This window comes from Microcebus murinus, chromosome 8 (assembly GCF_040939455.1).
Source record: "Microcebus murinus isolate Inina chromosome 8, M.murinus_Inina_mat1.0, whole genome shotgun sequence".
Classification (NCBI taxonomy): Eukaryota; Metazoa; Chordata; class Mammalia; order Primates; family Cheirogaleidae; genus Microcebus; species Microcebus murinus.
In genome coordinates, this window is record NC_134111.1 from 59,535,130 (window position 1) to 59,558,247 (window position 23,118).

Here is a 23,118-nt window from a genome sequence, read left to right on the forward strand (position 1 = left end):
AAATCCAAATGATAAAGTTATTTATCAGTGGCAGGCCTGTAACTTAGTCCAGCTTGGGTATGAGTGCACACGTGCACACACACACACACACACACAAGTACACAAATACAGACGTATACACCAAAAAAAAAAAAAGAAAAGAAAAGAGGGAGAGAGAAAACTTGCACATTTCATCATCCTGTAATCTACAGCATTTCATAGAGCTATGTACTTTTTAAAAATAACACCCAGGTGCACATGCATATATAATTTTCTTTTCCTGGTCAATACAGCAAGTCTGATTTTTTTTTTTTAAAGAAGAGAAAAAAAAGATTTCCACCAATGGGTTTATTTAAAAGGAAGCAAATTAAACAGAACTATGGTGATAACAGCAGATGTCTAGTTATAATTCACTTCCTAAATGTGGATTAATATATTCATGAACAAATCAAATGTATTGCCAAAAGAAGAATGCTACTGTGAACACCCCAATGGCTACTGGTTTCAGTTGTGCTTCTCAATCAGGCAAAATGTTCTTTCCCCAGCTCCCAACACTATTTATTTTGCTTCCTGCCAATCTCAAAAATTATTCATCTTATGTGTCATTTCCTCATAAATGCTTCCTGGTGCTTGATTGCTTTGCCTATATGGCATTTGATTTCAAACTGCCATTTTACCTTTATAAACATTTAGAACTTTCTAAGCGTGAGGAAATGCCCAAGAGGCCTGGAAAATGAGGCTGTAATTAGATCAGCAAAGTGTATTTTACAGCGTAACTAGCTTTCTGTGGATACCAGAAATCTCTCTTTGCATCCAATACTGCATTCCCTATCTGGGTGCAAAATAGTAAATTAACATCTGGGGACTCCAGCAAAGAGACCTTAGTATCAACATGTTTAATTTATTATTAATGCAAAAGAACAGTTTTCCTATGATTAGTGAAACAGAGAGCATATATTTAAGGATCTGCCCCCAGTCCATTAAAAAGAGGGTGGGGGAGAGAGAGAAAAAAGCAGAAAACAAAAAGGAAAATAGAAGTATTATCAGTTACCACATGATTTTTGTAGTAAACAATAGAATATGATGTGCAATAGTGCAATTTTCCTTTGCTAGTCCAGCAACGCAAGTCTTAACAGGAAGTTCACTGATGTTACTCTTTGCATTTCAGGATTTAGTTGCGTGCTTGCCGGGGGTTAGAGTTCCTGCCAGACTTCTGACTCTGAGTGGAATCACTCATGCTAGAATCACTTTTACTCAGTCCAAGATGACGGAGCTTCATATCCCAGCGCTGTGAAATTTAAAACAGAAAATAGTCACAAGCACATATCGCCAGGGTCATCATTTCTGTGATTCTAACAGCTGGGTAAAACTGCAGACTCAGATCTCTAAAGCACTTTACTACTTTCCCAAAAGTATAAAATCCATATCCTAGGGTAACAACAAAACTGATGCTATAATGAACATAATTCTGATTTTAAAAAGCACAGACTTGGCCATCTATAATATATTCAGTAATGCTTTCATAGCAAATCTTAAACTTAAGATGTCCATCTCTGTGTGATGATACACATATCTACCTACATCTATGGGTACTTCCTGAGGTAACACACACAGGTCTAATGCTTCACAGGTGCCCAACAAATGGAAGATTAACATGGAGAATTTGAAGCAAAGGCTATTTTTCATTCTCCTCTCTTAGGACACATAAGAACAAAGCCTCTTAAAATCTGTATAATTTGAGCAGTGAAAAAATAAAGATTTTTTTTTAAATGGATGAGGTCTTTCAAAAATATTTTTCTGAGTAATATCTACCAAGTGCAACAAACAAAACAGACAAGGTCTTGCTCTTATTCCAAGTCTTACAAAGCAAGCATATCCAACGTTTGTGATAACTACAATCAAGTTTACTAATATTTCATATTAACAATGTCAACAATGCTTACATGTAATATAAATGGAAGTCATATTATGAAAGTTTGTGGAGGGAATAAGGCCCACAAGTGTACTTCTGAAACTTCAATGAACATAGAAATCACCTTGGGAACTTGTTAAAATCACAGGTTCTCATTGAATAGGTCTGAGATGGGGCCCAATGTTTTCATAACTAACAAGGTCCCAGGTGATGCCTATGTTGCTGGTCCTGGGACCACACTTTAAATAGCAAGGAGCTAATGTCAGGTGGCTCAACTTCAAATTCCAATTCCACCTCTTACCATGTGAAGGTTCTTGAACTTATTCAACCTCATTTCATCACTTATACATGGGAATTAATAGAATTGACTTACAAGACTGTTCTGAAGATTGATTTTTAAAAAGTATAAAGTGCTTAGCACATAGTAATTATTACTTTTCTATTACTCAGAGTAATTTTTCATATTAGTACACTTCACTCCACAATCTTGTTTTGATATTTTAAAAACAGTTCGATCTCAACTCCTCAAGGCAGTCCAAATATCTTGATTTAAACAATATGCCATAACAGATACTTAGGTAAACAACCATTTGCTTGGAAAAATCATCATCATAAGGTCTTTTTAAAATTCTTGATCTATTCACTGAGACTAAAAAATCAGCTAAGGGCAACTCTGATTAAAAAATAATAATAATGCCCTTCATAAAACTCTTTTTTTACCTTCTCAAATGGACTGGAGAATTAAAATGAGCACCTCAATAATTCTGGCCAAAAGGGATTTTCCACCCAAACCTTCTAGCCCTGAGTATCTGTATATGAATTAAACATTGTTCAAGTTATTGGTTTATTTCTTCCCTATAGCATGTTTAAATCCAGACTGAGAATATAAATGTCACAAAACTAATATTAATTAATAATAATAATAACTCTATGAGTCTCTGTAGAAAACAACAGGAAATGTGTTTGCCTTACTAAGAAACAGGACAAACAAACCATGTGTCCTGTCAACAACATGATGACATTGTTTTGGTACCAAAAGGGGAGCAGTAAGGCTTGTTATATGCTTTGCAGCAGGGATGTTGAAAGCTCTTCCAACTGGTACAGGAATTTAGGACAAATTCCTGTTCTGCATTAGCAAGCAGAAAACCAAATTAAAAAGACAGTAAGAGATTCCAACATACTGAACAAGAACCATTTTTTTCCTCTAATAAACATCACACTAATTGAAGAGAGATGCAAATAGAGAATGTCTGCAAGCCTGAACTTGAAATATATCTTGGTTTTTGACAAATATACGGGGGTAAAAGAAAGAACTTTCTACAGGGTAGTTTCTCCCTACAAAAATAATGCCCTCTACATTTTTGTAGGTCACTTAAACCCAAACGTGTCTGCTGTGTCAAGTGCCAGATGTATAAGATAAACTGCCCGGGGGTGTTTAACTTACCCGGTAAATGTTTCCCAAGCCTTCAAATTCGCAGAAGGAAGAGGATGTATTATGTTTGGTACGGTTCCCACTCCCCCCACCCCCCACACATCCTTTTAGATTCTTTGTCCCCCTGTGCATTTCCACCCCTCCACCCCCACATTCTTTTCTTTGAAGCAGATTTGCTTAGTGCAGTGAGAAGAAATGAAACCTTCTATAATAAAGTAATTTACTGTGTGATTTTTTTTTTTAATGTATCAGTTTCGGAATCTAAAAATAAAGCAATTTTACTTCTCTAAGGACCTAATTTGGTCAGATCTTACATGTATACAAATGAATGCTGCTGCACGGTGTGCAAAGGCATTGGTATCTATACATTGGACAACACTGGTACTTTCCTATCATTTACTCTCACCCTCTCACAAACTGCAATTTGTTCAAGAAAGCCATATGCCCAGTTAAAAATTTACATTTCCTAGCCCAGCCTCTTTTGCACCTAGGGATGGATGTGACACCCAGTCCTGACCAGAAGTCCTATGTAAAAGTTGCTGGATGAGGCTCTTAGAAATCTCTTTCAGCCCCCCTTTTTTTAATTCCCCAAATGTAGATGTGATGCTGGAGGAGGAGCAGCCACTTTGTGACCTCCAGGTGAACATGAATATATGGAAGCAATACCCTTAAAAACAGCAGAGCAATAAGCTCAGAAAAGCCTGAAACCCTAATGATAAAGTAGAGTGACACTACCAGGATGGACTAACTACAGCTAGACTCCTTGTTACAAGAAGTTAGAGAACTACAGTTAGCTCTCTGATACATGTATAGGGAACTCATTCCTTAGATGAAATAGATATTGAAGATAAATTCAGGTCTTTGAGTTTTATGTATCAAAATATACGTAAATTAGGTTTTAGTATTTCTCGTGTAGTAGAAGGCAGCTTATTTCCTTTAAATGACAGATAGCTGGTTTTCTACTTTTGTTTCTTGTGTATCACTTTGAACATAAAATAGAGGCTTACCTTAACCTTTTTGCCAAGTCGGTCCTTCCATTTCTCTGCTATAGAGCCTTCCACCAGGAGTAATCTGCGTTTTTAAAAGAAGCAACCATTTTTGAAAAATGTAAACCTATACTGAAAAGTACATGGAATCACTGCCCAGAAACACTTCTGTGTTTATTCTAGAATAGGACAGCCAAGTGTTAGACCCATAATTCTTAACTATTTGTGATTAATAGACCCCTTTAGGAAACAAATGAAGTTATGGTTCCTCTGCCCAGAAGAATGCACACATACACTTTCCTATCCAGTATATGAAATCAGAGGACCCAACTAAAACCTAACTGTAATCCCCAAGAAGGCAGACAGACCCCAAGATAGAAACATAAGAGTAAGATCTCTAGAAAGAAATGCAATGGAGGTAGGACAGGCAAAGAAATTGTTTTGAATCCTTAAGGAGTGGATTACCTGGAACGTTCCTCATCTTCGTAGCCCATGATGATATATTCGTCATTAACATTAAGTGGAGGGCACAGGCAGCCAGAGCTGGTGTAGAGGTTGACGGTATCCCTTGGAATGTTCACCAGAGAAGCCTTTAGAATCTCCTTCACTTCCACCACTGCGGTCACATCATGGCACTTAGTCTTTACCTCTTTAACTTTAGCCCGAATGACTGAGATAAAAGATAATAAAGCTGATGTAGCAATATGACACGTAACTGGTGCTCCATTCAAAAAAGACAAAGTTGGCTTTTTCTAGTCAATTCTTATTCACTTGATGCTCAATGAATGAGGAGGAAAGTCAACCAGACATTTTTGCCTTAGTCTGTAGTGACATACTAAACACCACACCCGCCCCCTTAATGTTCAGCCCTGATCTCTTTTCCAAATTTTGTGTACATATGTTTGTGTGTATATATCCATTTGTGTGTTCATGTGTTTAATTTTGAAAAATCTATTTAGATAACCAAAAGATGAGTGAATAATCTGACATAATTATCTTCCAGAATATCATTTTGGATGTGTGTATATGCATGTGTGCAGATCCAATTGCTGCCAACAGGAATTGAACCTATGTTAATTTTGCTATAGGTATAGACTTAGTACTCACATATGCTTTGTTTCCTTGTCTGCATTTTTCTAAAGGGTCTACTAATAGATTTTCTTGAGTTGGTGGGTCTCTTTAGTGTTATAAAGTTGTCCTGTTCAATATTGTTCCCAAGCTTATTCTGCGGTCTTTTCACCTTCCTCATTTTAACTCACTGTTCAGACATTAGTTCCTTTCTTCCTTTGTGTCGGTATAGATTATCTTTTATACTCTCCTTTACGTATACTAGTTTATTCGTGAATAAAATTTGTCACCACTAGACCTTGTTTTCTCCGTTTTGTTTTAAAGTCAGACACTCCATCATTCCTTCCCCTCACGTGCTATGAATATGTTAACATGTCAGTTGCATTAATCTACTCTCAATGGATATACTGACACCTAATTTATCCCACAAGGGTCAGCTTTACTTTAGAATGACAAATTGTCTTCAGTTGCAAAGTCAAAGTATTTGACTCAGAATCCAGAAGGTACAATTCTACTTCTTTTTTGTATCTCTCTCCTTTGGGAGAGCCAAATTCTTTAGATTCCTACTTCTGGTAAATGAGAAGCTTTAAAATGTCAAGGAAGAAGTAACAATGTCAATTAGTAAAAGACAATGGCATTTTCCTGGGTAAGTCCTCTCATTGCTCAAGTTCAATATCCATGGACATTATTTAGTGGAAAACACAATTTATCCAAATGAATCCATTTTTTTGCAAGCTTCTTAGGCACATATCTGTAAACCACTTTTATCTGAGTGCCTTCCCACATACTTTAGGGATTTTGGACTAAAAAGGATTGGAAAAAAACAATCCATGAAAATACGAAGCCAGCTAATAAACCATTCCCCTACTAACGCTCCAACTTCATCACAGAAACTTGATGATATTCTACCACTACAACATTTATATGACAGAAATTAAGTTGCTAATGAATTCTAAAAACTCTAAGACAAAACATTATTTTTGTTTCACAGGTATTTCAGTCTTCAAAGAATCAGGTGGCTCAAGTATGAGAACTTGTAGCAAGTAAAATATAACTGCTCAACTATCCCTGTTTGGTTCAATTTGCAAGTGGAGTCTCTTTCTATTTATGTTCTCTCTATCCTGTATTTTAACAGAAGATAAGATTGCCCTTTTTGAAATGTCACTTGGGAAAGCCAGATAATAAATTCTCAACCCCCAGCTAGCAGACATTTTTTTGTGTCCTGGCTTAAGCAAATGTGCTTCATAGCATCCATCAATTATTAGAGATTAGCGAACTGTGCAAAAGTTCTCAACTTAATGGTTTATTTACCCAGTGTCTATTATTTTCATTAGAAATTTTTAGTACATGTACCCACTCCAAAATAAATCTCTCTGTACAAGACCTTTTTTTTATTTAAGTAATTTGTTAAAGCTTAAGAGTTTTTAACTGAATTAATCTGAATGAAGCAGAGGTTTTGTCTGAATCACCAATTGCTCCCACCTCCTCTGTTTTAATAGATACATGCAGATATATAAGATAAAAATGAACATATTCTTGATTTTTTCTTCTTCTTTAGTCCAACTTAACCCTTGTAAGGAACATATTTTTGAAATAAAAACATATTTATTTGCTTTTTAGAGTTTTGTATTTAATCATTTGAGTGCCTATCTTCTCCAAAGAAGATGTAAGTCAGTCCCAAACAAATAACAGTCCTCAAACTGTAGTGCAACCTAGTTATTACATGGCTAGGAAAAAGAAATTAGACTCAGAATCTAATTGTGATCCATATCCCATTTTGTTTCATAATATTCACTCAGCTAATGTCTCTAAAATCTTCTCCTTCCATGACTTATATTTCAACTTTTAACAAAAATAATAGCACCGACCATTGCAGCATAAAGTGAAAACTGATATTAAGTAGTGATTTACTATATTCCATAATATTGATTTACTAATTCCTAATATTGATTTACTATATTCCATAGGCTTAGTCCCTTATTTATCCACTGGAAAGCTCTATTAACTGCCCTTTCTAAATATAAGGACTCTGTGTACATAAATTATACACATCAGTTCCCAAAAGTACATTATGAACAATCAAATAAGGGACAACTTGGGTTCAATAATCATTGATAAAATCAGGATAATACATCTCATGAGGCACTTGAAAAAACTAAATAAGATAGTGTATGGAAACCACTTAGCACAGTTCCTGGCACAAAAACAGCAGTCTTTTTCATCCTTCAATTAAATTTGTCACCTACATTCAGATTGGTAGCTCTTTCATTAATATTTAGTTTACCAGAATGTCAGATTTTTAGGTCAAACTAGATAACAAAACAGTTCTTTAATTGAATAGCAACAACTTGTATCAGTGTTACTTTCCAATACTGTCAATGTTTTCTATGGGATAGTCTGACTGAAGAAATCAAGTGTGACTCTTTTAACCATTCCTTATGCATCACAGAGCTCTTCTGTTCACCCCAATGAAGCACAACTGACGGCCCATGCAACTTCAAACATTTGAACTCCAATTCTCCTCAGTCTTCCAGATAGAGAAGAGTCCCATCTATTTTGAAACTTGTCTCTGTGTACTTAATTGCATGGCTCTCAGATGCCAACAATCCTTTCTGATATGCATCAGAATCAACCATTTGTTAAGAATTTTGCCCATGTGAGACACTTTAATTGGTTGGGGCAGAGGGACTATGCTCTTAAAAATTGTCCTTCTTTGTTTTTAAGCATTGTCTTAAACTGCTCTATTCATTTACACATGCGCATGCACACATATACCCCCCACCCCATTCTCAACACAGCAGTTTATAAATTAACCATAATGTTATCCTTACCATAGTTGTAATTGTTCCGGAAATAGATCTTCTGTGTAGCTCTAATAGGCTTACATTTACAGCGTTCTGAAAAATACATTTAATTATAAGCAATTTTTTTAATATTAGCTTTCTTTTGTATACTCTCATTTCTAGTTAAGACTAGATCTGAATTTGGAGGTGAGAAGGCCCTTGGCAATTCTACAAGTCTGATCTCTTTCTCCTGGAACACTATTCATGTTTATTGTATCTACACAGCCTCTTATTCAATGTCATTATGCTCTTAAGTTCCCACTCTTGAACAACCACCCAAATCATGAGGAGACACTGTTGACCCCTGCATCCTGCAAGAGATGTGCTTGGAGCTGATGGCAGCCAAATGAACGCCTACCAGGCAACAATGAGTTGCCTACACAGAGGCAACTTTCTACTCACGCTCAGGTAGCTGGTTTACTCCTGTGGAGTCCCACCTAACATTCATATGCTTTTTACAGATTATACAGCACTCCTGCAAATATTAGCCACTGAATTTGAAAGCAACTCAAGGAGATAAGCAGGTGTTATTACCACCCAATGAATTTAATGAAGTTCTTAAGCAGAGGGGCAGTGAGCCCCTTCTATGGGTAGAATAGCTGCCATTAAGCTTAATGGTATTTTTATGCTTATTGGAGGACATTACTATGTACACATTTTGGAAAGAGAAATTCTATGTTTTAAAAAATATCTGGTGAATAGTGTCCAGAATGCATATTTTATGTAATACAGATGTATGTAATAAAAGTTCTAATTATCTCAAAATGTTTCATTTATAGACCATTTAACATCTCGGAGAGTAGATGATTATACCTTTTATAGAAGAGGTACATTGCCAAGATTACTTAGCTAAAAAAATATACAACATAAGCATGGTAAATTGTTGGCAATTAAAGTCAATATAAAAATAGAAAACATGCAATTACCTTAGAAAATACTTTATTATATGTAAAGATTTATTCAAAATAGTACCCCTGGGAAAGCTTTATTAAAAATTAAATGGTATTTGTTTCTTCTATTTTAACACAGAAAAAGGAAAAGAGAACATAAGGATCAGAGAAAGAAAACTTAACAAAACATTGTGCTTAAAAAGTGCTTTGTATCAGCCTGGTGACTAATAAAAGGTAGAAGCTTTTGTTGACCAATATTAAGATTGTGTTTTCTAATCAAAATAAATTTTATTTCCAGTTGAACTTGTAGGTAATATGCTTTAAAATAGCAGTACAAAGTAGAATAGAACCCTTCCTAGAAGCTTTAAGTTGTAGAAATAAGCATCTTTACCAAAGATAGGTAGTAGCAGCAACTGTTGTTTTTGTCGTGACAGAAGGGAGAATTTCTCAATGCCACACACAGCACCTCCCTTGGTCTACAGGTAATTTTTAATACACAAATTTCTGTGAAGATCTCAGCCCAATAAATAGTGGCTAATATCAGTGCTTGTTTCTATTCTGAAGATGACTACTCCAACATTAACGTTTTTTTTTGTTTTTGTTTTTGTTTTTTTTGAGACAGAGTCTCACTTTGTTGCCTAGGCTAGAGTGAGTGCCGTGGCGTCAGCCTGGTTCACAGCAACCTCAGACTCCTGGGCTCAAGCGATCCTTCTGTCTCAGCCTCCCAAGTAGCTGGGACTACAGGCATGCGCCACCATGCCCGGCTAATTTTTTCTATATATATTAGTTGGCCAATTAGTTTCTTTCTATTTATAGTAGAGACGGGGTCTCGCTCTTGCTCAGGCTGGTTTTGAACTCCCGACCTCGAGCAATCCGCCCGCCTCGGCCTCCCAGAGAGCTAGGATTACAGGCGTGAGCCACCGCGCCCGGCCCAACATTAACGTTTTTATTAGTAAAACATTTGTATTCTCATTGAAAAGAAAATGGAAAGTTATATAGTTCTTGCTGTCTTGTATAGTTGTTTTATTTTGTACTAAAATGTTATACTTTTTTTAAGAAAGAGATTCTTGAGATGAGAATATTTGTGAAGGAACAAATGCTATGGTCTTTGATTTACAAATTATCCTCATCCATATATAGATATGGATTTGTGGTTTTTCAATTTAAAAATAGATAGTGATAAAAAATAATGCATGTAGGTAAACTACACATTTAATTTTTCAGAAATTTGCACAAACTGTAATAAATTCTTGACCAAAAAAAAATATAGCAATTATCACTGAATTGAGTCTGTTTTCATGTTATTACCCACATAATTTTGCTTGAAGCAAAAGCAAATGGATTCTATAAAACTTCCCAGGCAGAGAGTTTTTTAAAAATTGTGTTATAAAGTGATTTAGGAAGATTTCAACTAGGTATTTACATAACGATGTATACAACTATATACACATAAATAGGCGCTAAGCAATTATATTCTTGAGACTAAATTTTGCTTATATGCAATGCCCTTATTATTCCTGTGGTCTCAGAGGTGGCAGTGCCATACTACCTATATCTATATATCCCTTTCTATGCCCCAATCTCTAGTTATTGTAAACATTTGTCTACTTCAAGTAACAAAGTTGCTCAACAAGAATAACAGTATAACCAGGAAAAGTTGAGTTTCATATCCACAAGGCTCAAATATAGAGGGACTTCCTTTCACTTATTTATGCTTATGCAGCCCAAATGTATTCATATCTGAAGTTACTCATGAAAAGTGTATCTTAGATCAATAGATCTGCAGCATTATCCTCATCTAAATTGTTTACACATATCTACATCTATGTCCCCAAAAGCCTAACTGGAAAACCTCAAAGAATCCTGGAGGGATATAGTGCATGCATCATTTATTACATTTTTTGTGCCTGCCACCCTAAATCAGATTCTAACAGTTTCTTTTTCTTTACTATCAATAGCTGGTTTCTTGACACTCTTTTTATTGAGCCACTAACATTACCAGCATTTCTAGCTTAATTGCTAGTAATTTTCTTCTCACAGCTTCCCAATGGCACAAGGTTTTTAAGTTTTGATCTATTAGTTACTGAGCTTTGCACAGAGGCCACTAGACTTTGATTTTCCTGTATCTCTTTGTTGAAAAGAAAGGCTTAAAAAGGAATTGGAGTTTGCCTTGGTGCTTTATCTAGGGAAAAAAATATTTAAAGAGGTAAAGGAGGGCGGGGTGCAGTGGCTCACCCTGTAATCCTAGCATTCTGGGAGGCCAAGGCGGGCGGATTGCTCGAGGTCAGGAGTTCAAAACCAGCCTGAGCTAGACCCCGTCTCTACTAAAAATAGAAAGAAATTAATTGGCCAACTAATATATATATAGAAAAAATTAGCCAGGCATGGTGGCACATGCCTGTAGTCCCAGCTACTCGGGAGGCTGAGGCAGTAGGATTACTTGAGCACAGGAGTTTGAGGTTGCTGTGAGCTGGGCTGATGCCACAGCACTCACTCTAGCCTGGGCAACAAAGTGAGACCCTGTCTCAAAAAAAAAAAAAAGAGTTAAAGGAGCTAGCTTTGACAAAATATTCTAAGAAGTAACAAAGAGATCTTCAAATGTGGGCAGTTTTAATATGAGCAATTCGTTCACCTCAAAGTATAGAATTAATACAATACCCTGAGTTGTGAGTATGTGCATTGCTACATCCTACACTCAACCATGGCTATCACTGGGAAATGGTGGTCAGCAGTTCCCCCTCATGTGCCCTCACTCCTCTCTCATTATTCTAGCCACTCTCCTAGAATCAGTGATTTCCTACTTCTCTGCTAATAAAACTGAAGACTATTTGTTATCCCCTAGCACAAACATGAATTTAAAACTCTAGTAGAAATGCAAGTTTACAAAGTTACCATGTCCAGAGCTTCACAGAACTTAGTCTGCAACTCCAGAGATACTGTGGTACCCTGTGAAGCCTGTTTCAACAGTGAGGCTTCTTATAAACATAGTCCAGAGGGGTAAAAGAGACACATCTGTCTGTATTCGGTTTTGCTCATAAAAATAGGCTCATTTATTGAAAATACATAACAGCATTTGTAATAGGGTTTTACAAGATCTGAAGAATTATAAGTACCTGATACAATTATAATATATGATACCCATTGGCCCTTCACCATTTAATGTAACCTTGTTTGAGGTCAAGCTTAAGTGTGATACAACTTTGTAACTAGCCCTGGCCTTCATCTGAAATGCTTTGCAGTCTCATCCAGAGCTGTAAGACTATACTTAACTTCACCAGATTCTAAAACTCCCATAACTTTCCATATACCATGATTTTGAAAGACTACTATTTTTGAATGGATATTTTCTGGGTTTTAAAATTTTGTTTGTTTGTTTTTCCCTAGGAAAAGACCTTAGATCTGTGTTCAGGATTTATTGCCAAAAAGTAGGGGCAGGTGAAGAAGAAAATCTAATTCTAATTGTGTTACAATTTCAATTGTAACTCTTTCGAGACTGACCCTTTCTAATCAGATCAGAGTTTGAATAATTTTAATTTGTGCCAAATGCACCATATGTTTTATATCCTGGCATTTGACCACTAAACCCACTTGTCCTTTTCCCTCCATTTTAAAATGCAGAGAAGATAACAAATTTTAAAAGATATAAAAAGTAAATTTTATGATTTGAATATATCCTTAACTATAACTTCTTTACTGAGATCCAGATCTATATTTTCAACTGCCTATAAGAGGTGTCTGTAGCAAGTCCTTAAGTAATTTTAAGCATCTGTTAACTTCCATCACACCATGAATTTGTCTTTCTTCTATAAAAATGATAGTGTTCACTGACTCCACAGCCCTGGGATATCCATGCTTCTTGAAATATGAGATGGGAAAAGGAAAGAGAACTAACATTTCTTGAAACTTTCAGTCGCTTACATATTCATTCATTCTGCTAATATTTATTAGGCATCTGCTACATCCTAGGCTCTGAACAGCCATGTAGGACACATGATGGATAGTACAGACAATGCAGAAGAGGATACATCGAGCAAAAAATTACGCACACAGTAATTTGTCATATGAGACATGTATGAAAGAAAAGTACAATGAGTATGTGTAATGAGAACATATAACTTGATGCCCTAATCTAGTCTGGCCTTCAAAATCCTCTCAGGAAATGACAGTTAAGCTTGAAACCAGGAGTTGTCATCACCTGGGCAGGAACTACATCTTTATAAGATGAGAGAAGATGAAGTCCATAAAGGAGACTGAGAGGGAGCATCCAGTGATGTGGCAGGAAATACAGGAGAGTGTGGAGTCCAGAAAGCTGAAAGAAGAGAGTATTCCAAAAGAAAAAGAGGGCAGTCCTGCATGTCAAATGACCCTCAAAGCTCAGATGAGTTAAGAGAGAAAAGGACCCACCAAATTCAATTGGCAGGAAGATGACTAGACCCTGAGCAAAAGGGAGAATAGGACTTTGAAAGGCAGAAGATTTCTTCCACTACACAAGAAGGAAAAGGAGAGGGATACTGATGTTGACAGGTTTATAAATTTGTTGGTGGGATGATGAGAGTTCCTTCTAATGGCTTTTACTTCCTCATTGAAGGATGAAGTGAAGTCACCAGCTATGGGGAATGAGGGGCTAAGAGACAGGAGGAGAGCAGTGGGAGGAGACAACGTACAAAGCATTTATTTCATCAAGTGGAAAGGCAAACTTCCTAGTAGGTAGGACTGCTTGACAATGTTGATTATCTATTTGAATTTTCTATCATAAAATTACAGTAAAGCTAGTCACCCCAGTTGAATAGTTTGCTCCAGCTACTTGAGTTGAGAATTTGCCAGATGAGTATGGCAGAGGAAGAGAAGGCAAGGGAATTAAGGGTATTTTCAAGGGAATGATTATCAGGGTAGACCATGAAATCTCAGGTAGACAAGGAGCAAGGGCTAAACAGACAGTAAGTGGCAGGTGTTGAATAGGCTATCTCAATGGGGTAAAAAAAAAAAAAAAAAGTTAGCAGTGCTGGTACCAGAGCAAAGCAGCTGGAATGAAAAGAGGTGGTAGGCAAAGAGGTAGGATTCTTGAAATTAAAATTACAAAGCTAGCAGCACTGGTAAGGAATTGCCTGCAGAGGTGAGTAGCTGGGGGAGAATAGACAAGCAGGTTAGTAAAGTGATGAAGCCAATGCACTAGATGGGTCAACTACTTTATCATCACAGCCATCAAAACAGCAACAGGGATGGATGCCATTGTGGAACTTGTTCAGACAGCCCTTAAATGGAGATGGACAATAGAACATTTGGCCTTTCAGATACACTATCTTTCTAGAAACAAGGACATGGTAAAAGATTCCTAGATTCCACCTCTTGGACCACATTCCCTCTTCCCAAAATTGCAAGTCATCAAATGGACACTATACAGAAAAACCTATAGGGTCTTATTATTTCTAGGGCATTAAAACAAACAAAACCACCAGAGCCTTAGGATCCTGACATCAATGATGAAAGAAAAAAACAACTCCTGCAGAATTAGAAACCAAGAACTATTTTAAACTAGAAGTATATTAAAAAGGTTGGAATATAGAAATGATAGTGATATTATGCTCATACAAGTGTATACTTTCATACAATAAAAAGAAAAAAATGATGCATAGAACTAAATGGATAGATTTCAAAAAAAAATTATGGTTAGAAAAAGCAGCCAGTCACAAAAGAATAGGTACTGTATGATTCCATTCACATGAAGCTGAGGAACAGACAACACTAAGCCATGATAATAAAAATCAGAACTGTACCTGCCTTGAGGTTGGGTGAGTGGGCACAAGAGCTGATGGAAATGTTCATCTTGATCTGAATGATGGTTACATGAATACACACATTTGTCAAAATTCAATGCAGCATATACTTTAGATTTATACATTTTATTGTAAGTAAATTTTACCTTAATAAAGTTCCATTAACATAAAACTTCATACAAGATATTTCTTCCATTTTTCCACAAAATCAAGTGTCATGACTTAGTTGCCATTCATCTTTTGTTTAAAATAATATTTATTTCCTAAATATATATATAGGGAAAAGAATATCACATTAAATTTTATTTTGGATTAGAGCAGTATGTGGAAAATGTGATGAAGCTGACTGGTGAACCTTAGGTATTACAATAAGGCTTTAAAAAGCAAAAGTAACATTTGCTCAACTTTGCTGTAAAAATAAACCTCAAATATTGTAATAAAGGACTCAATTCATAGTAATTTGCACTTTGTAAAAGGGAATTGCTTAAGATTGAGAGGACTAACACTATATTAATAAGAAAAGGAAATTCAGTTTATTCCCTTTGGGATTTATGCCTTTGGAAAATTTTAAATAAACTGCCTTTCACAAGGTTTCTGGATCCAAAAGTTATTCAGGATATTCAAAATATAGAAAGAGTCAATGCAATTTTGCCTGTTCCCTCGTGATATCTGAAGTCCTATGTTTTGTGATAGACTCTAAGGAACTCAATTAACACAAAGACAAAATGGGCTTCACATCCTTTAGAAGATCATGGGTCTACTCAATGCCAAGTGCATAGAAAAGAGGTGGAATAAAGGGGGATGCCAGTCACCTGTTCACTCCCTCGTGCCACATCCTTGGCAGTAGTGTGCCTAACGCAAGAAAGTGTGCATTTGATGAGTGGTGGGATGGTTGGACCAAGACCAACTATAGAGTTTCAGTATTAGAAACCTAGGAAAATGATACTGCCACATACTAAATAAGAAAGCTGCAAGGAGGAAATTTTTAATGAAAAGTTTTCTTTAGTTACTAAATATGTTATATTTGAGGTACCAATAGGATACCCGGGTAGAAGTGTTTATGGCAGGGAAAATATGATACTCTACCTGGGACAGTGATTCCAACTGGAGTCCCAAAAGTGATAATTAAGCCTGTGTACTGGATGAATTCCAACAGGAAGAAATAATTATGAGCAGAGAGGAAACAGTCCAAGAACAGAGCCTTGGGGAGTGCCCACAGCTGAGGGACAGAGGGAAAGAACTAGTACAATCTGGGTCACAGCTAAGGATCAGAATACTTAGGAGACAGAATTGGTCAAAAGTGTCAATTGCTGCAAAGTAATAATAATAATAATAATAACAACCCTGGGAGGGGGGGAAAGGGCATTTATTGAAACCTTAAAATTTGTACCCCCATAATTTGCCGAAATAAAAAATAATAATAATAATAAAAACCCTATATCTGTAAGCTACTCTGTCATTACAAAAATAACATTTATCTGCCCTAATTTGTTTCCCAATAAAGTGTAGAAGTTACCCCACATTAATTCAGCCTCTAGAGTCAGTAAACATTTGCACTAAAGAAAAAAAAAACTGTATTTCTTCCCAAAATAGGTAGGGAGCCCAGAGGAAGGAAAAAAGTTTGGAAAAGGAGAGAGGATGGGTCTACATTACCCCAGCAAGCACAGGCAACTCCAATAAAAGAGGGAGCGGCTGGGGCAGGCCTGGCAGCTACAGGCACCAGGAATCTCCAGTTACTCAGCAGCCAACACGCAGGGTCAGGACAAGGTTAGCAAAAGCCCTGGGAGAGATCTGCTTTATACTAGGGGACACTGCTAATGTTGCCCTAATTTAAAGATACATCAGAAGGGAACTCAGATCAATGCAATCTGATTTTATATTTGGAAACAGATCCAGAGAATTTGGTCATGCTCATATAGTTAATCAGTGTCAGAATTTACTACCCGTATTTCCTCTCTGGAGAAATTTGTGTTTTTCAAATGCAAAAGCTCATAAAATTGGTCATCATCACAAAGTAGAAAACTGGGAGAATTATTTTTTGGAATTATTTTAGTCAAAAGCACAGCTTATCATTGAACCATTTGAATATCTGCCTTAATTTTCTGTGATTTGATAGCCTAAGTGACTCAATGGAATAGGACTAAAATTGGGTTTCTCCATATCAGAAAAATTATTTGGGGGAATTATTTTAATAAAAAGCATACCTTTTCCTTAAACCATTTGAATATCTGTCTTAATTTTCTGTGCTGATTTGATAACCCAGTGACTCAACAGAATAGAATTAAAATTGGTTTTCTCCATATTCCATGCTATGGAAATAGAGAGGGTCTATTCCTTATGATGATAGTGGATTTGCAACAACAAAACACACAAATTGGAAGCTGCTCAGAGTCATTATCTCCAATAAAAAGAAAGAAAAAAGAAAAATTGTTAAGTTTTGAGGCAAAGGATAAATTAACTAGAGTGAAAGAATTTCTTTTTCAAATTCCAGACAGAAACAGCTTGACACTTTGGAAAGGGGTCATTATGTGGGTTACAATGTTTTTGTGCCTTCCTCATTTCCTGCTTTATCGTGATCAACCTCAGCTGTTACATTTCCCAAAGTATAAAATTTTGAGTACAAACCAATTATATTTTCTTTTCAGAACATGTGAATATGTTAGTGTTTTGTTTTTTTTGCACACAAAAAAACGAGCTTTGGTTTTGCCTGTTGGTTTTCATCACTCCCATTATACCAGACAACAGGAAATATTTTAAAAAGAGGAGCAGTAAACACTGACTCCAAGAACATTATATTTGTTCTAGGTAGTTTTACACATTGAACTATTTTTATATATTGTTTATAGTGTTGATGTGTTGTCTTTTTTCTTTCACACATTAAAGCACTGTATTTTTCTAACCATAACTTCTGGACAAATTTATAGCATACACATGTCCTTGGCCAGAGATGTTGACTCACCAATTGCACTTGTATACAAATTAGGTTTTTGCTTTGTATTGAGCAAACATAATAGGAATGATCCTCAGAACAGCACCATTGCTGGAAACCAGTGATTTCCAACTGATGTTATAACACTGAAAAACATTCTCAATTACATCAAGAGAGTAACAAAATGATTCTAAATAAATAATTTTAATTCACTTATGTTGTTAATTTATGATAAAGATTTACTGGGGACACCTTTTGGTGAACATTTCTCAGGTCAAAGACATGTCACCTTCATAAGATTAAGTGGAAGTCAACAGTAAAAACTGTCCCTATCTAATGAAAATTGACATTTCAAACTTATTTACCACTTGACAAAATAAATGTTTTGTTTCCACATATAAAACATCTCACAAGAAAGGACATACTGACCAAAATCAGTGCAAATTACTAGAGGGAAATGAAATGGAAGACATGTATAGTAACTAATTATAGTTATTAATATCATATTCTTATAAAGACAAATGCAGCAGTAGTCATAGGAACAAAAACTAGAAACAACCCAAATATCCAGGAACATTAGAGTGAATAAATGAAGTATGGTACCTTCAATGATAGAATGCTATGTAGAGCAGTGAGAACGAAAAACTGCTCCTATACACAGCATAATGAAGAACAAAGGAAGCCACATGCACACAAAAAAGTACACACTGTAGAATTCTGTTCATATAAATTTCAGAATCAGGCAAAATTAATCTATGGTATTAGAATTCCTGCGAGAAGTTACCTTTGGGAATGAGGGAGAGGGTAGTGATTTGGACGTTCATGGAGTGCTGGCAATGTTATATATCTTGCACCGTGTGGTGATTACAAGAGAGTGTTTACTTTGTGAAAATGCAATTCTATGATTTGTGCACTTTGCTGCACGTATGTCAAACATTAAAGATTTTATGGCAGGATGGAATAAGTGGAGTCCATTTCATTTCTCCCACTGAACAGTCATAAAACCTGAAAAGAATACATGAAACAGCTACTTAAGAACCCTGAAAAGTAAATACAGTTGTAGCAAGAAGATTAGAGAAGGAAACCAGTACCATCAATCTGATAGTGGGTTCACCCTTTTTCCCCCTCTGGTGTCCACCAGTCTGGTTTCAACACAGCCTGTATCCTGAAAGTGTTCATTGTGCAGAGAAAGTACTCCAGGAGAAGCTCTGTAGTTCTAGCTCAAGAAGTGGGAAGGGTTTCTAACACTTTAGTATCTTTCACTCCACCCCTCAGTACATCCTGGGACAGTGGTAACAGCAACAGCTGCAGCAAGGAAGGCCCTCAGGAACCTAAAACTCTGATGAAGGACAACCTTCCTCTCTGATTGGAAAACTTGGAATTCCAAGAGTTTGGGGCAAACCCCCCATTACTTTCTCTCTCTCTGTCTCTCTCCCTGTCCTCCCACCACTTGACCCCAGATGCAGCAGCAATCACAAAAAGTAAACTGCAGAGTGAGGTAAAAAAGCCTGAGTTTTCTGGCCAAAGGACCAAAAGGGGGAGTTCCAAGGAACTAAAAAGTGCTAGGGAGATCACAGGGAGGAAGGACCTTGGAAACTGATCTCAAAGAGTTTTTATGAACTGCTGGGCTCAACCCTTGAGTAGTGTGAATCTAACATAAAATAGTATACCACAGACTTTGCAAGCTGAACTAGGGGATAGATCACTGCTCTGATCTCATACTGGCCACTGAGTGGTACACATGTGGGACAGATACAAAAGCTACTGCAAAGTCTTTGGATATGGAACTGACACTGAAATCACAACCCACAGAATACTAGTCAGAATTTGCAGCATAAATCTAACGAGGTTGACTCCTGCCAAAATAAAAATATCAAAATTCTTCATAGGACTTGAAATAAGACCCAAAGCTTTATTACATGATATTCAAAATGTCCACGATTCAATCCAAAATTACTTTACACAGGAAAAATTAGGAAAATCTCAACTTGCATGAGAAAAGGCAACCAAATGACACAGATGTTGTCATTATCCAACAATGACTTTAAGATAGCTATTATAAAAATGCTCCCAACAGTAATTATGAATACCATTGAAATGAATTGAAAGATAGAAAATCTTAACAAAGATATACAAAATATAATGAAGAATCAAATGGAAATTTTAATTTTAAAAAATATAGTAACAAATAAAAACTGGTCCAAGAGTCAATAAATTTAAGACAGGTTAATAGAAATTATCTAATCTAAATAACAGAGAAAAAAGATTAGAAGAAAAAATGAACATAGCCTTTGATCAAAAGATATCAAAAGATCTAACAACATTCATGTGATCATAGAAGAGACTGTGGTATAAAAAGCATTTTAAGAAATAATTCCTGAACACTTCTCTAATTTGGCAACAGGCATAAATTTAAAAATAAGTTCAGTTAACCCTAAACAGGGTAAACTCAGAGATCAATGTCAAGACATGTCATAATCAAACTGCTGAAAAGTAAAGATAAACCGAAAAAATACTGAAAGCAACCAAAGAAAACTGATACATGACTTGCAGGGGAACAATGATTTGAATGATTGCTGATTTCCCATGAAAAACGTTGAAACCAGAGTAAGCAGAATATTTGTTAAGTGCTAAATGAACTGCTAACCCAGAATCCTATATCCAGTGAAAATATCCTTCAGTAATGAAGGTGAAATGAAGACATTTTCAGGTGAAGCAAAACAGAGAATTTGTTGCCACCAGAACTGCTGTAAAAGACATGCAAAAAAAAAAAAATGCTAAAAGGAAGTCCTTCAGAAGGAAGCCAGAAATATCGGAAAGAAGAACAATTGAAATTATAAACATCTGTATAAATACAGTAGGCTATTTTCCTCTTGAGTTGTTTAAAAATACTTAATGGTTGAAAAAATATAACATTATCTCACAAGAATACATGTGTGTATGAGAGAGAGACACTAAACCCAAAAAAAGATGGAACTATCAACAAAAAGGAGAAGGAACAAACAGAAAACAAATAAAATTATAGTTCTAAATCCAAATATATCAATTTACAGTAAACATGAAATGACCCAACTATATGATGTCTACGAGAAATGTAGTTAAAATATAATGATACAGGTATGTTAAAAGTAGAAGGATAAAGAAGATATGCCTTATACCAGTGTAAACACTGACCAAAAGAAAGCTGAAGTGGCTATATTAATATCAGTCAAAATAGACGCTAGAGTAGAGCAAAGTACCAAGGTCAGAGGGATACTACACATAATGAAAACATCAATTCAACAACAAGACATCAAAAACATTAAATGTGTATGCACCCAACAACAGAGCTTTCAAAATACATGAAACAAAACTGACAGAGTAAAAAGAGAAATGGGAAAATCCACAATAATATTTGGAGAATTAGACACTGATCTCTCAGTAATCAATAGATCTAGGATACATAAAATCAGCAAGAATATAAAAGAATGAAATAACGGTATTAACTGAATTGAATTGGTATTTAAAGAACATTCCATCCAATAATAAAATATTTTTCCAAGTATACATGAAATATTCACAGATCACCTTAGATGAATAGTTATAGCATATTATTATATTAGAAAAGAAAAAGGGTCTCAAAACATAAACTTCTACTCTAAGGAACAAAACAAAGGCAAAATACATTAAATCTCCAAATCAAGAAGGAAGAAAGAAATCAATAAAATTGAAAACAGAAAAATAGAGGAAATGAATGAAACCGAGAGATGGTTCTTTGTATCCAAAATATACAAAGAACACTCAAAACATCTTAGTAAAGAAACAACTCAATTTAAAATGGGAAAAAGAACTGAACAAATACTTCACCAAGAAGGATATATGTGGATGGTAAATAAACCCATGAAAAGATATGCAACATCATTTACTATTAGAAAAATGCAAATTAAAACTATGATGAACTATCACTACACAACTATTAAAATGGCTAACAATAAAAAAAAGACAATGCCAAGTGCTATCCAGGATATGGAGCAACTACAACTCTTATACATTGCTAGTGCAAAATTGAACAGCCATTTTGGAACCAGTTTGGCAATTTTTTATAGTTAAATATATACCTACCATATAACCCAGCAATCCTATTCCTAGATATTTACACAAAAATCTGTACATGAATTTTTATAGCGGCTCTATTATGATTGCCCCAAACTGGGAAACAACTCAAATACTCTTTAAGGAGTGAATGGATAATCAAATGGTCATACATCCAAGTAGTAAAATATCCAACAATAAAAAGGAATGGACTATTTTTTTTTGTTTGTTTGTTTGTTTTTTATTTCAAAAACAATAAAGTGCAACTTCATGGAATGGACTATTGATGCATGCAACAATTGGATAAATCTCAAAGGCATTATGCTAAGTGGAAAAAAGTCGATCTGAAAAAGTTATATATTCTTTCATTCCACTTATATGGACAGTTTCAAAAAGACAAAACTATGGTGATGGAAAAAAGATCAGTGATTGCCAGTGGTTAAGGGTGAAGGAAACTTGTAATTATAGAGGGATTTAGCATGGGGACGTTTTTTGGGGTGATGGAATTTTGTATCCTGATTGTAGTGGTGATGATATGAATCTATACATGCATTGAAATTCATGTATACCAAACTATGCCAAAAGAAAAAGCCAACTTTACTATCTGATAATTTTTTTAATTAATATAAGTAAATAATTTTTAAATTTACTTTTAAAATATAGAGCACAAACTTCTCCAAATAAGACTTGACTATCTAGGTTACATCAAAGACTAATCTGATCATGAAGGAACACCAGGAAGATAATGGTATACTCACCACTGCTTGCCCCTCTACAATTTCCATTACTAGAATCCATAGGAAAATCTGAAAGCAGATAGAACAAAAAAACCATATTTGCTATTATTTCAAGAAAATTCCCATATAAAAAATCTAATTCAGTCACAAATTTGATGAAAGACCCAGGTGTCTCAAGGAAGTAGATTCTTATTAGTGTCATAAAGTTGGCACTCTTATCATTTGTGGATTGAATAAGGATGAGATCTATTCTTTCATGTGACTGAAAGGTGCTACTCTTTTGAATCCTCATCAACTGTGCATAAAATTTCAGGATTTAATATTAATAAATAATTTATTTCAATTTCACAAAATTTGTAAATGATGAGCATCCTATCACCATAAAGCCCACACAAATATTAGGCATTCACCCAACACTTGTGAGTTGATGACAAAAAGAACCAAACACACCTCTTCAACACACACATGTATCACAATGTACTAGTATATGCTTAAAT

The 23,118-nt window shown here is 35.5% G+C and overlaps 1 protein-coding gene across 1 annotated transcript in view; it reads right to left on the reverse strand.

Moving 5' to 3' along the window:
- Window positions 1-312: 312 nt before the first annotated feature.
- FRZB (frizzled related protein) overlaps window positions 313-23,118 on the reverse strand; it is a 30,819-nt gene continuing 8,013 nt past the window's right edge. Inside the window, exons 2-6 of the mRNA XM_012785786.2 lie at window positions 22,643-22,690; window positions 8,209-8,274; window positions 4,775-4,979; window positions 4,331-4,394; window positions 313-1,267 (exon numbers count right to left, since the gene is read on the reverse strand). Coding sequence (XP_012641240.1) covers window positions 1,151-1,267; window positions 4,331-4,394; window positions 4,775-4,979; window positions 8,209-8,274; window positions 22,643-22,690 — 500 coding nt within the window. The 3' untranslated portion in view covers window positions 313-1,150. The remainder of the gene's footprint in view (window positions 1,268-4,330; window positions 4,395-4,774; window positions 4,980-8,208; window positions 8,275-22,642; window positions 22,691-23,118) is intronic.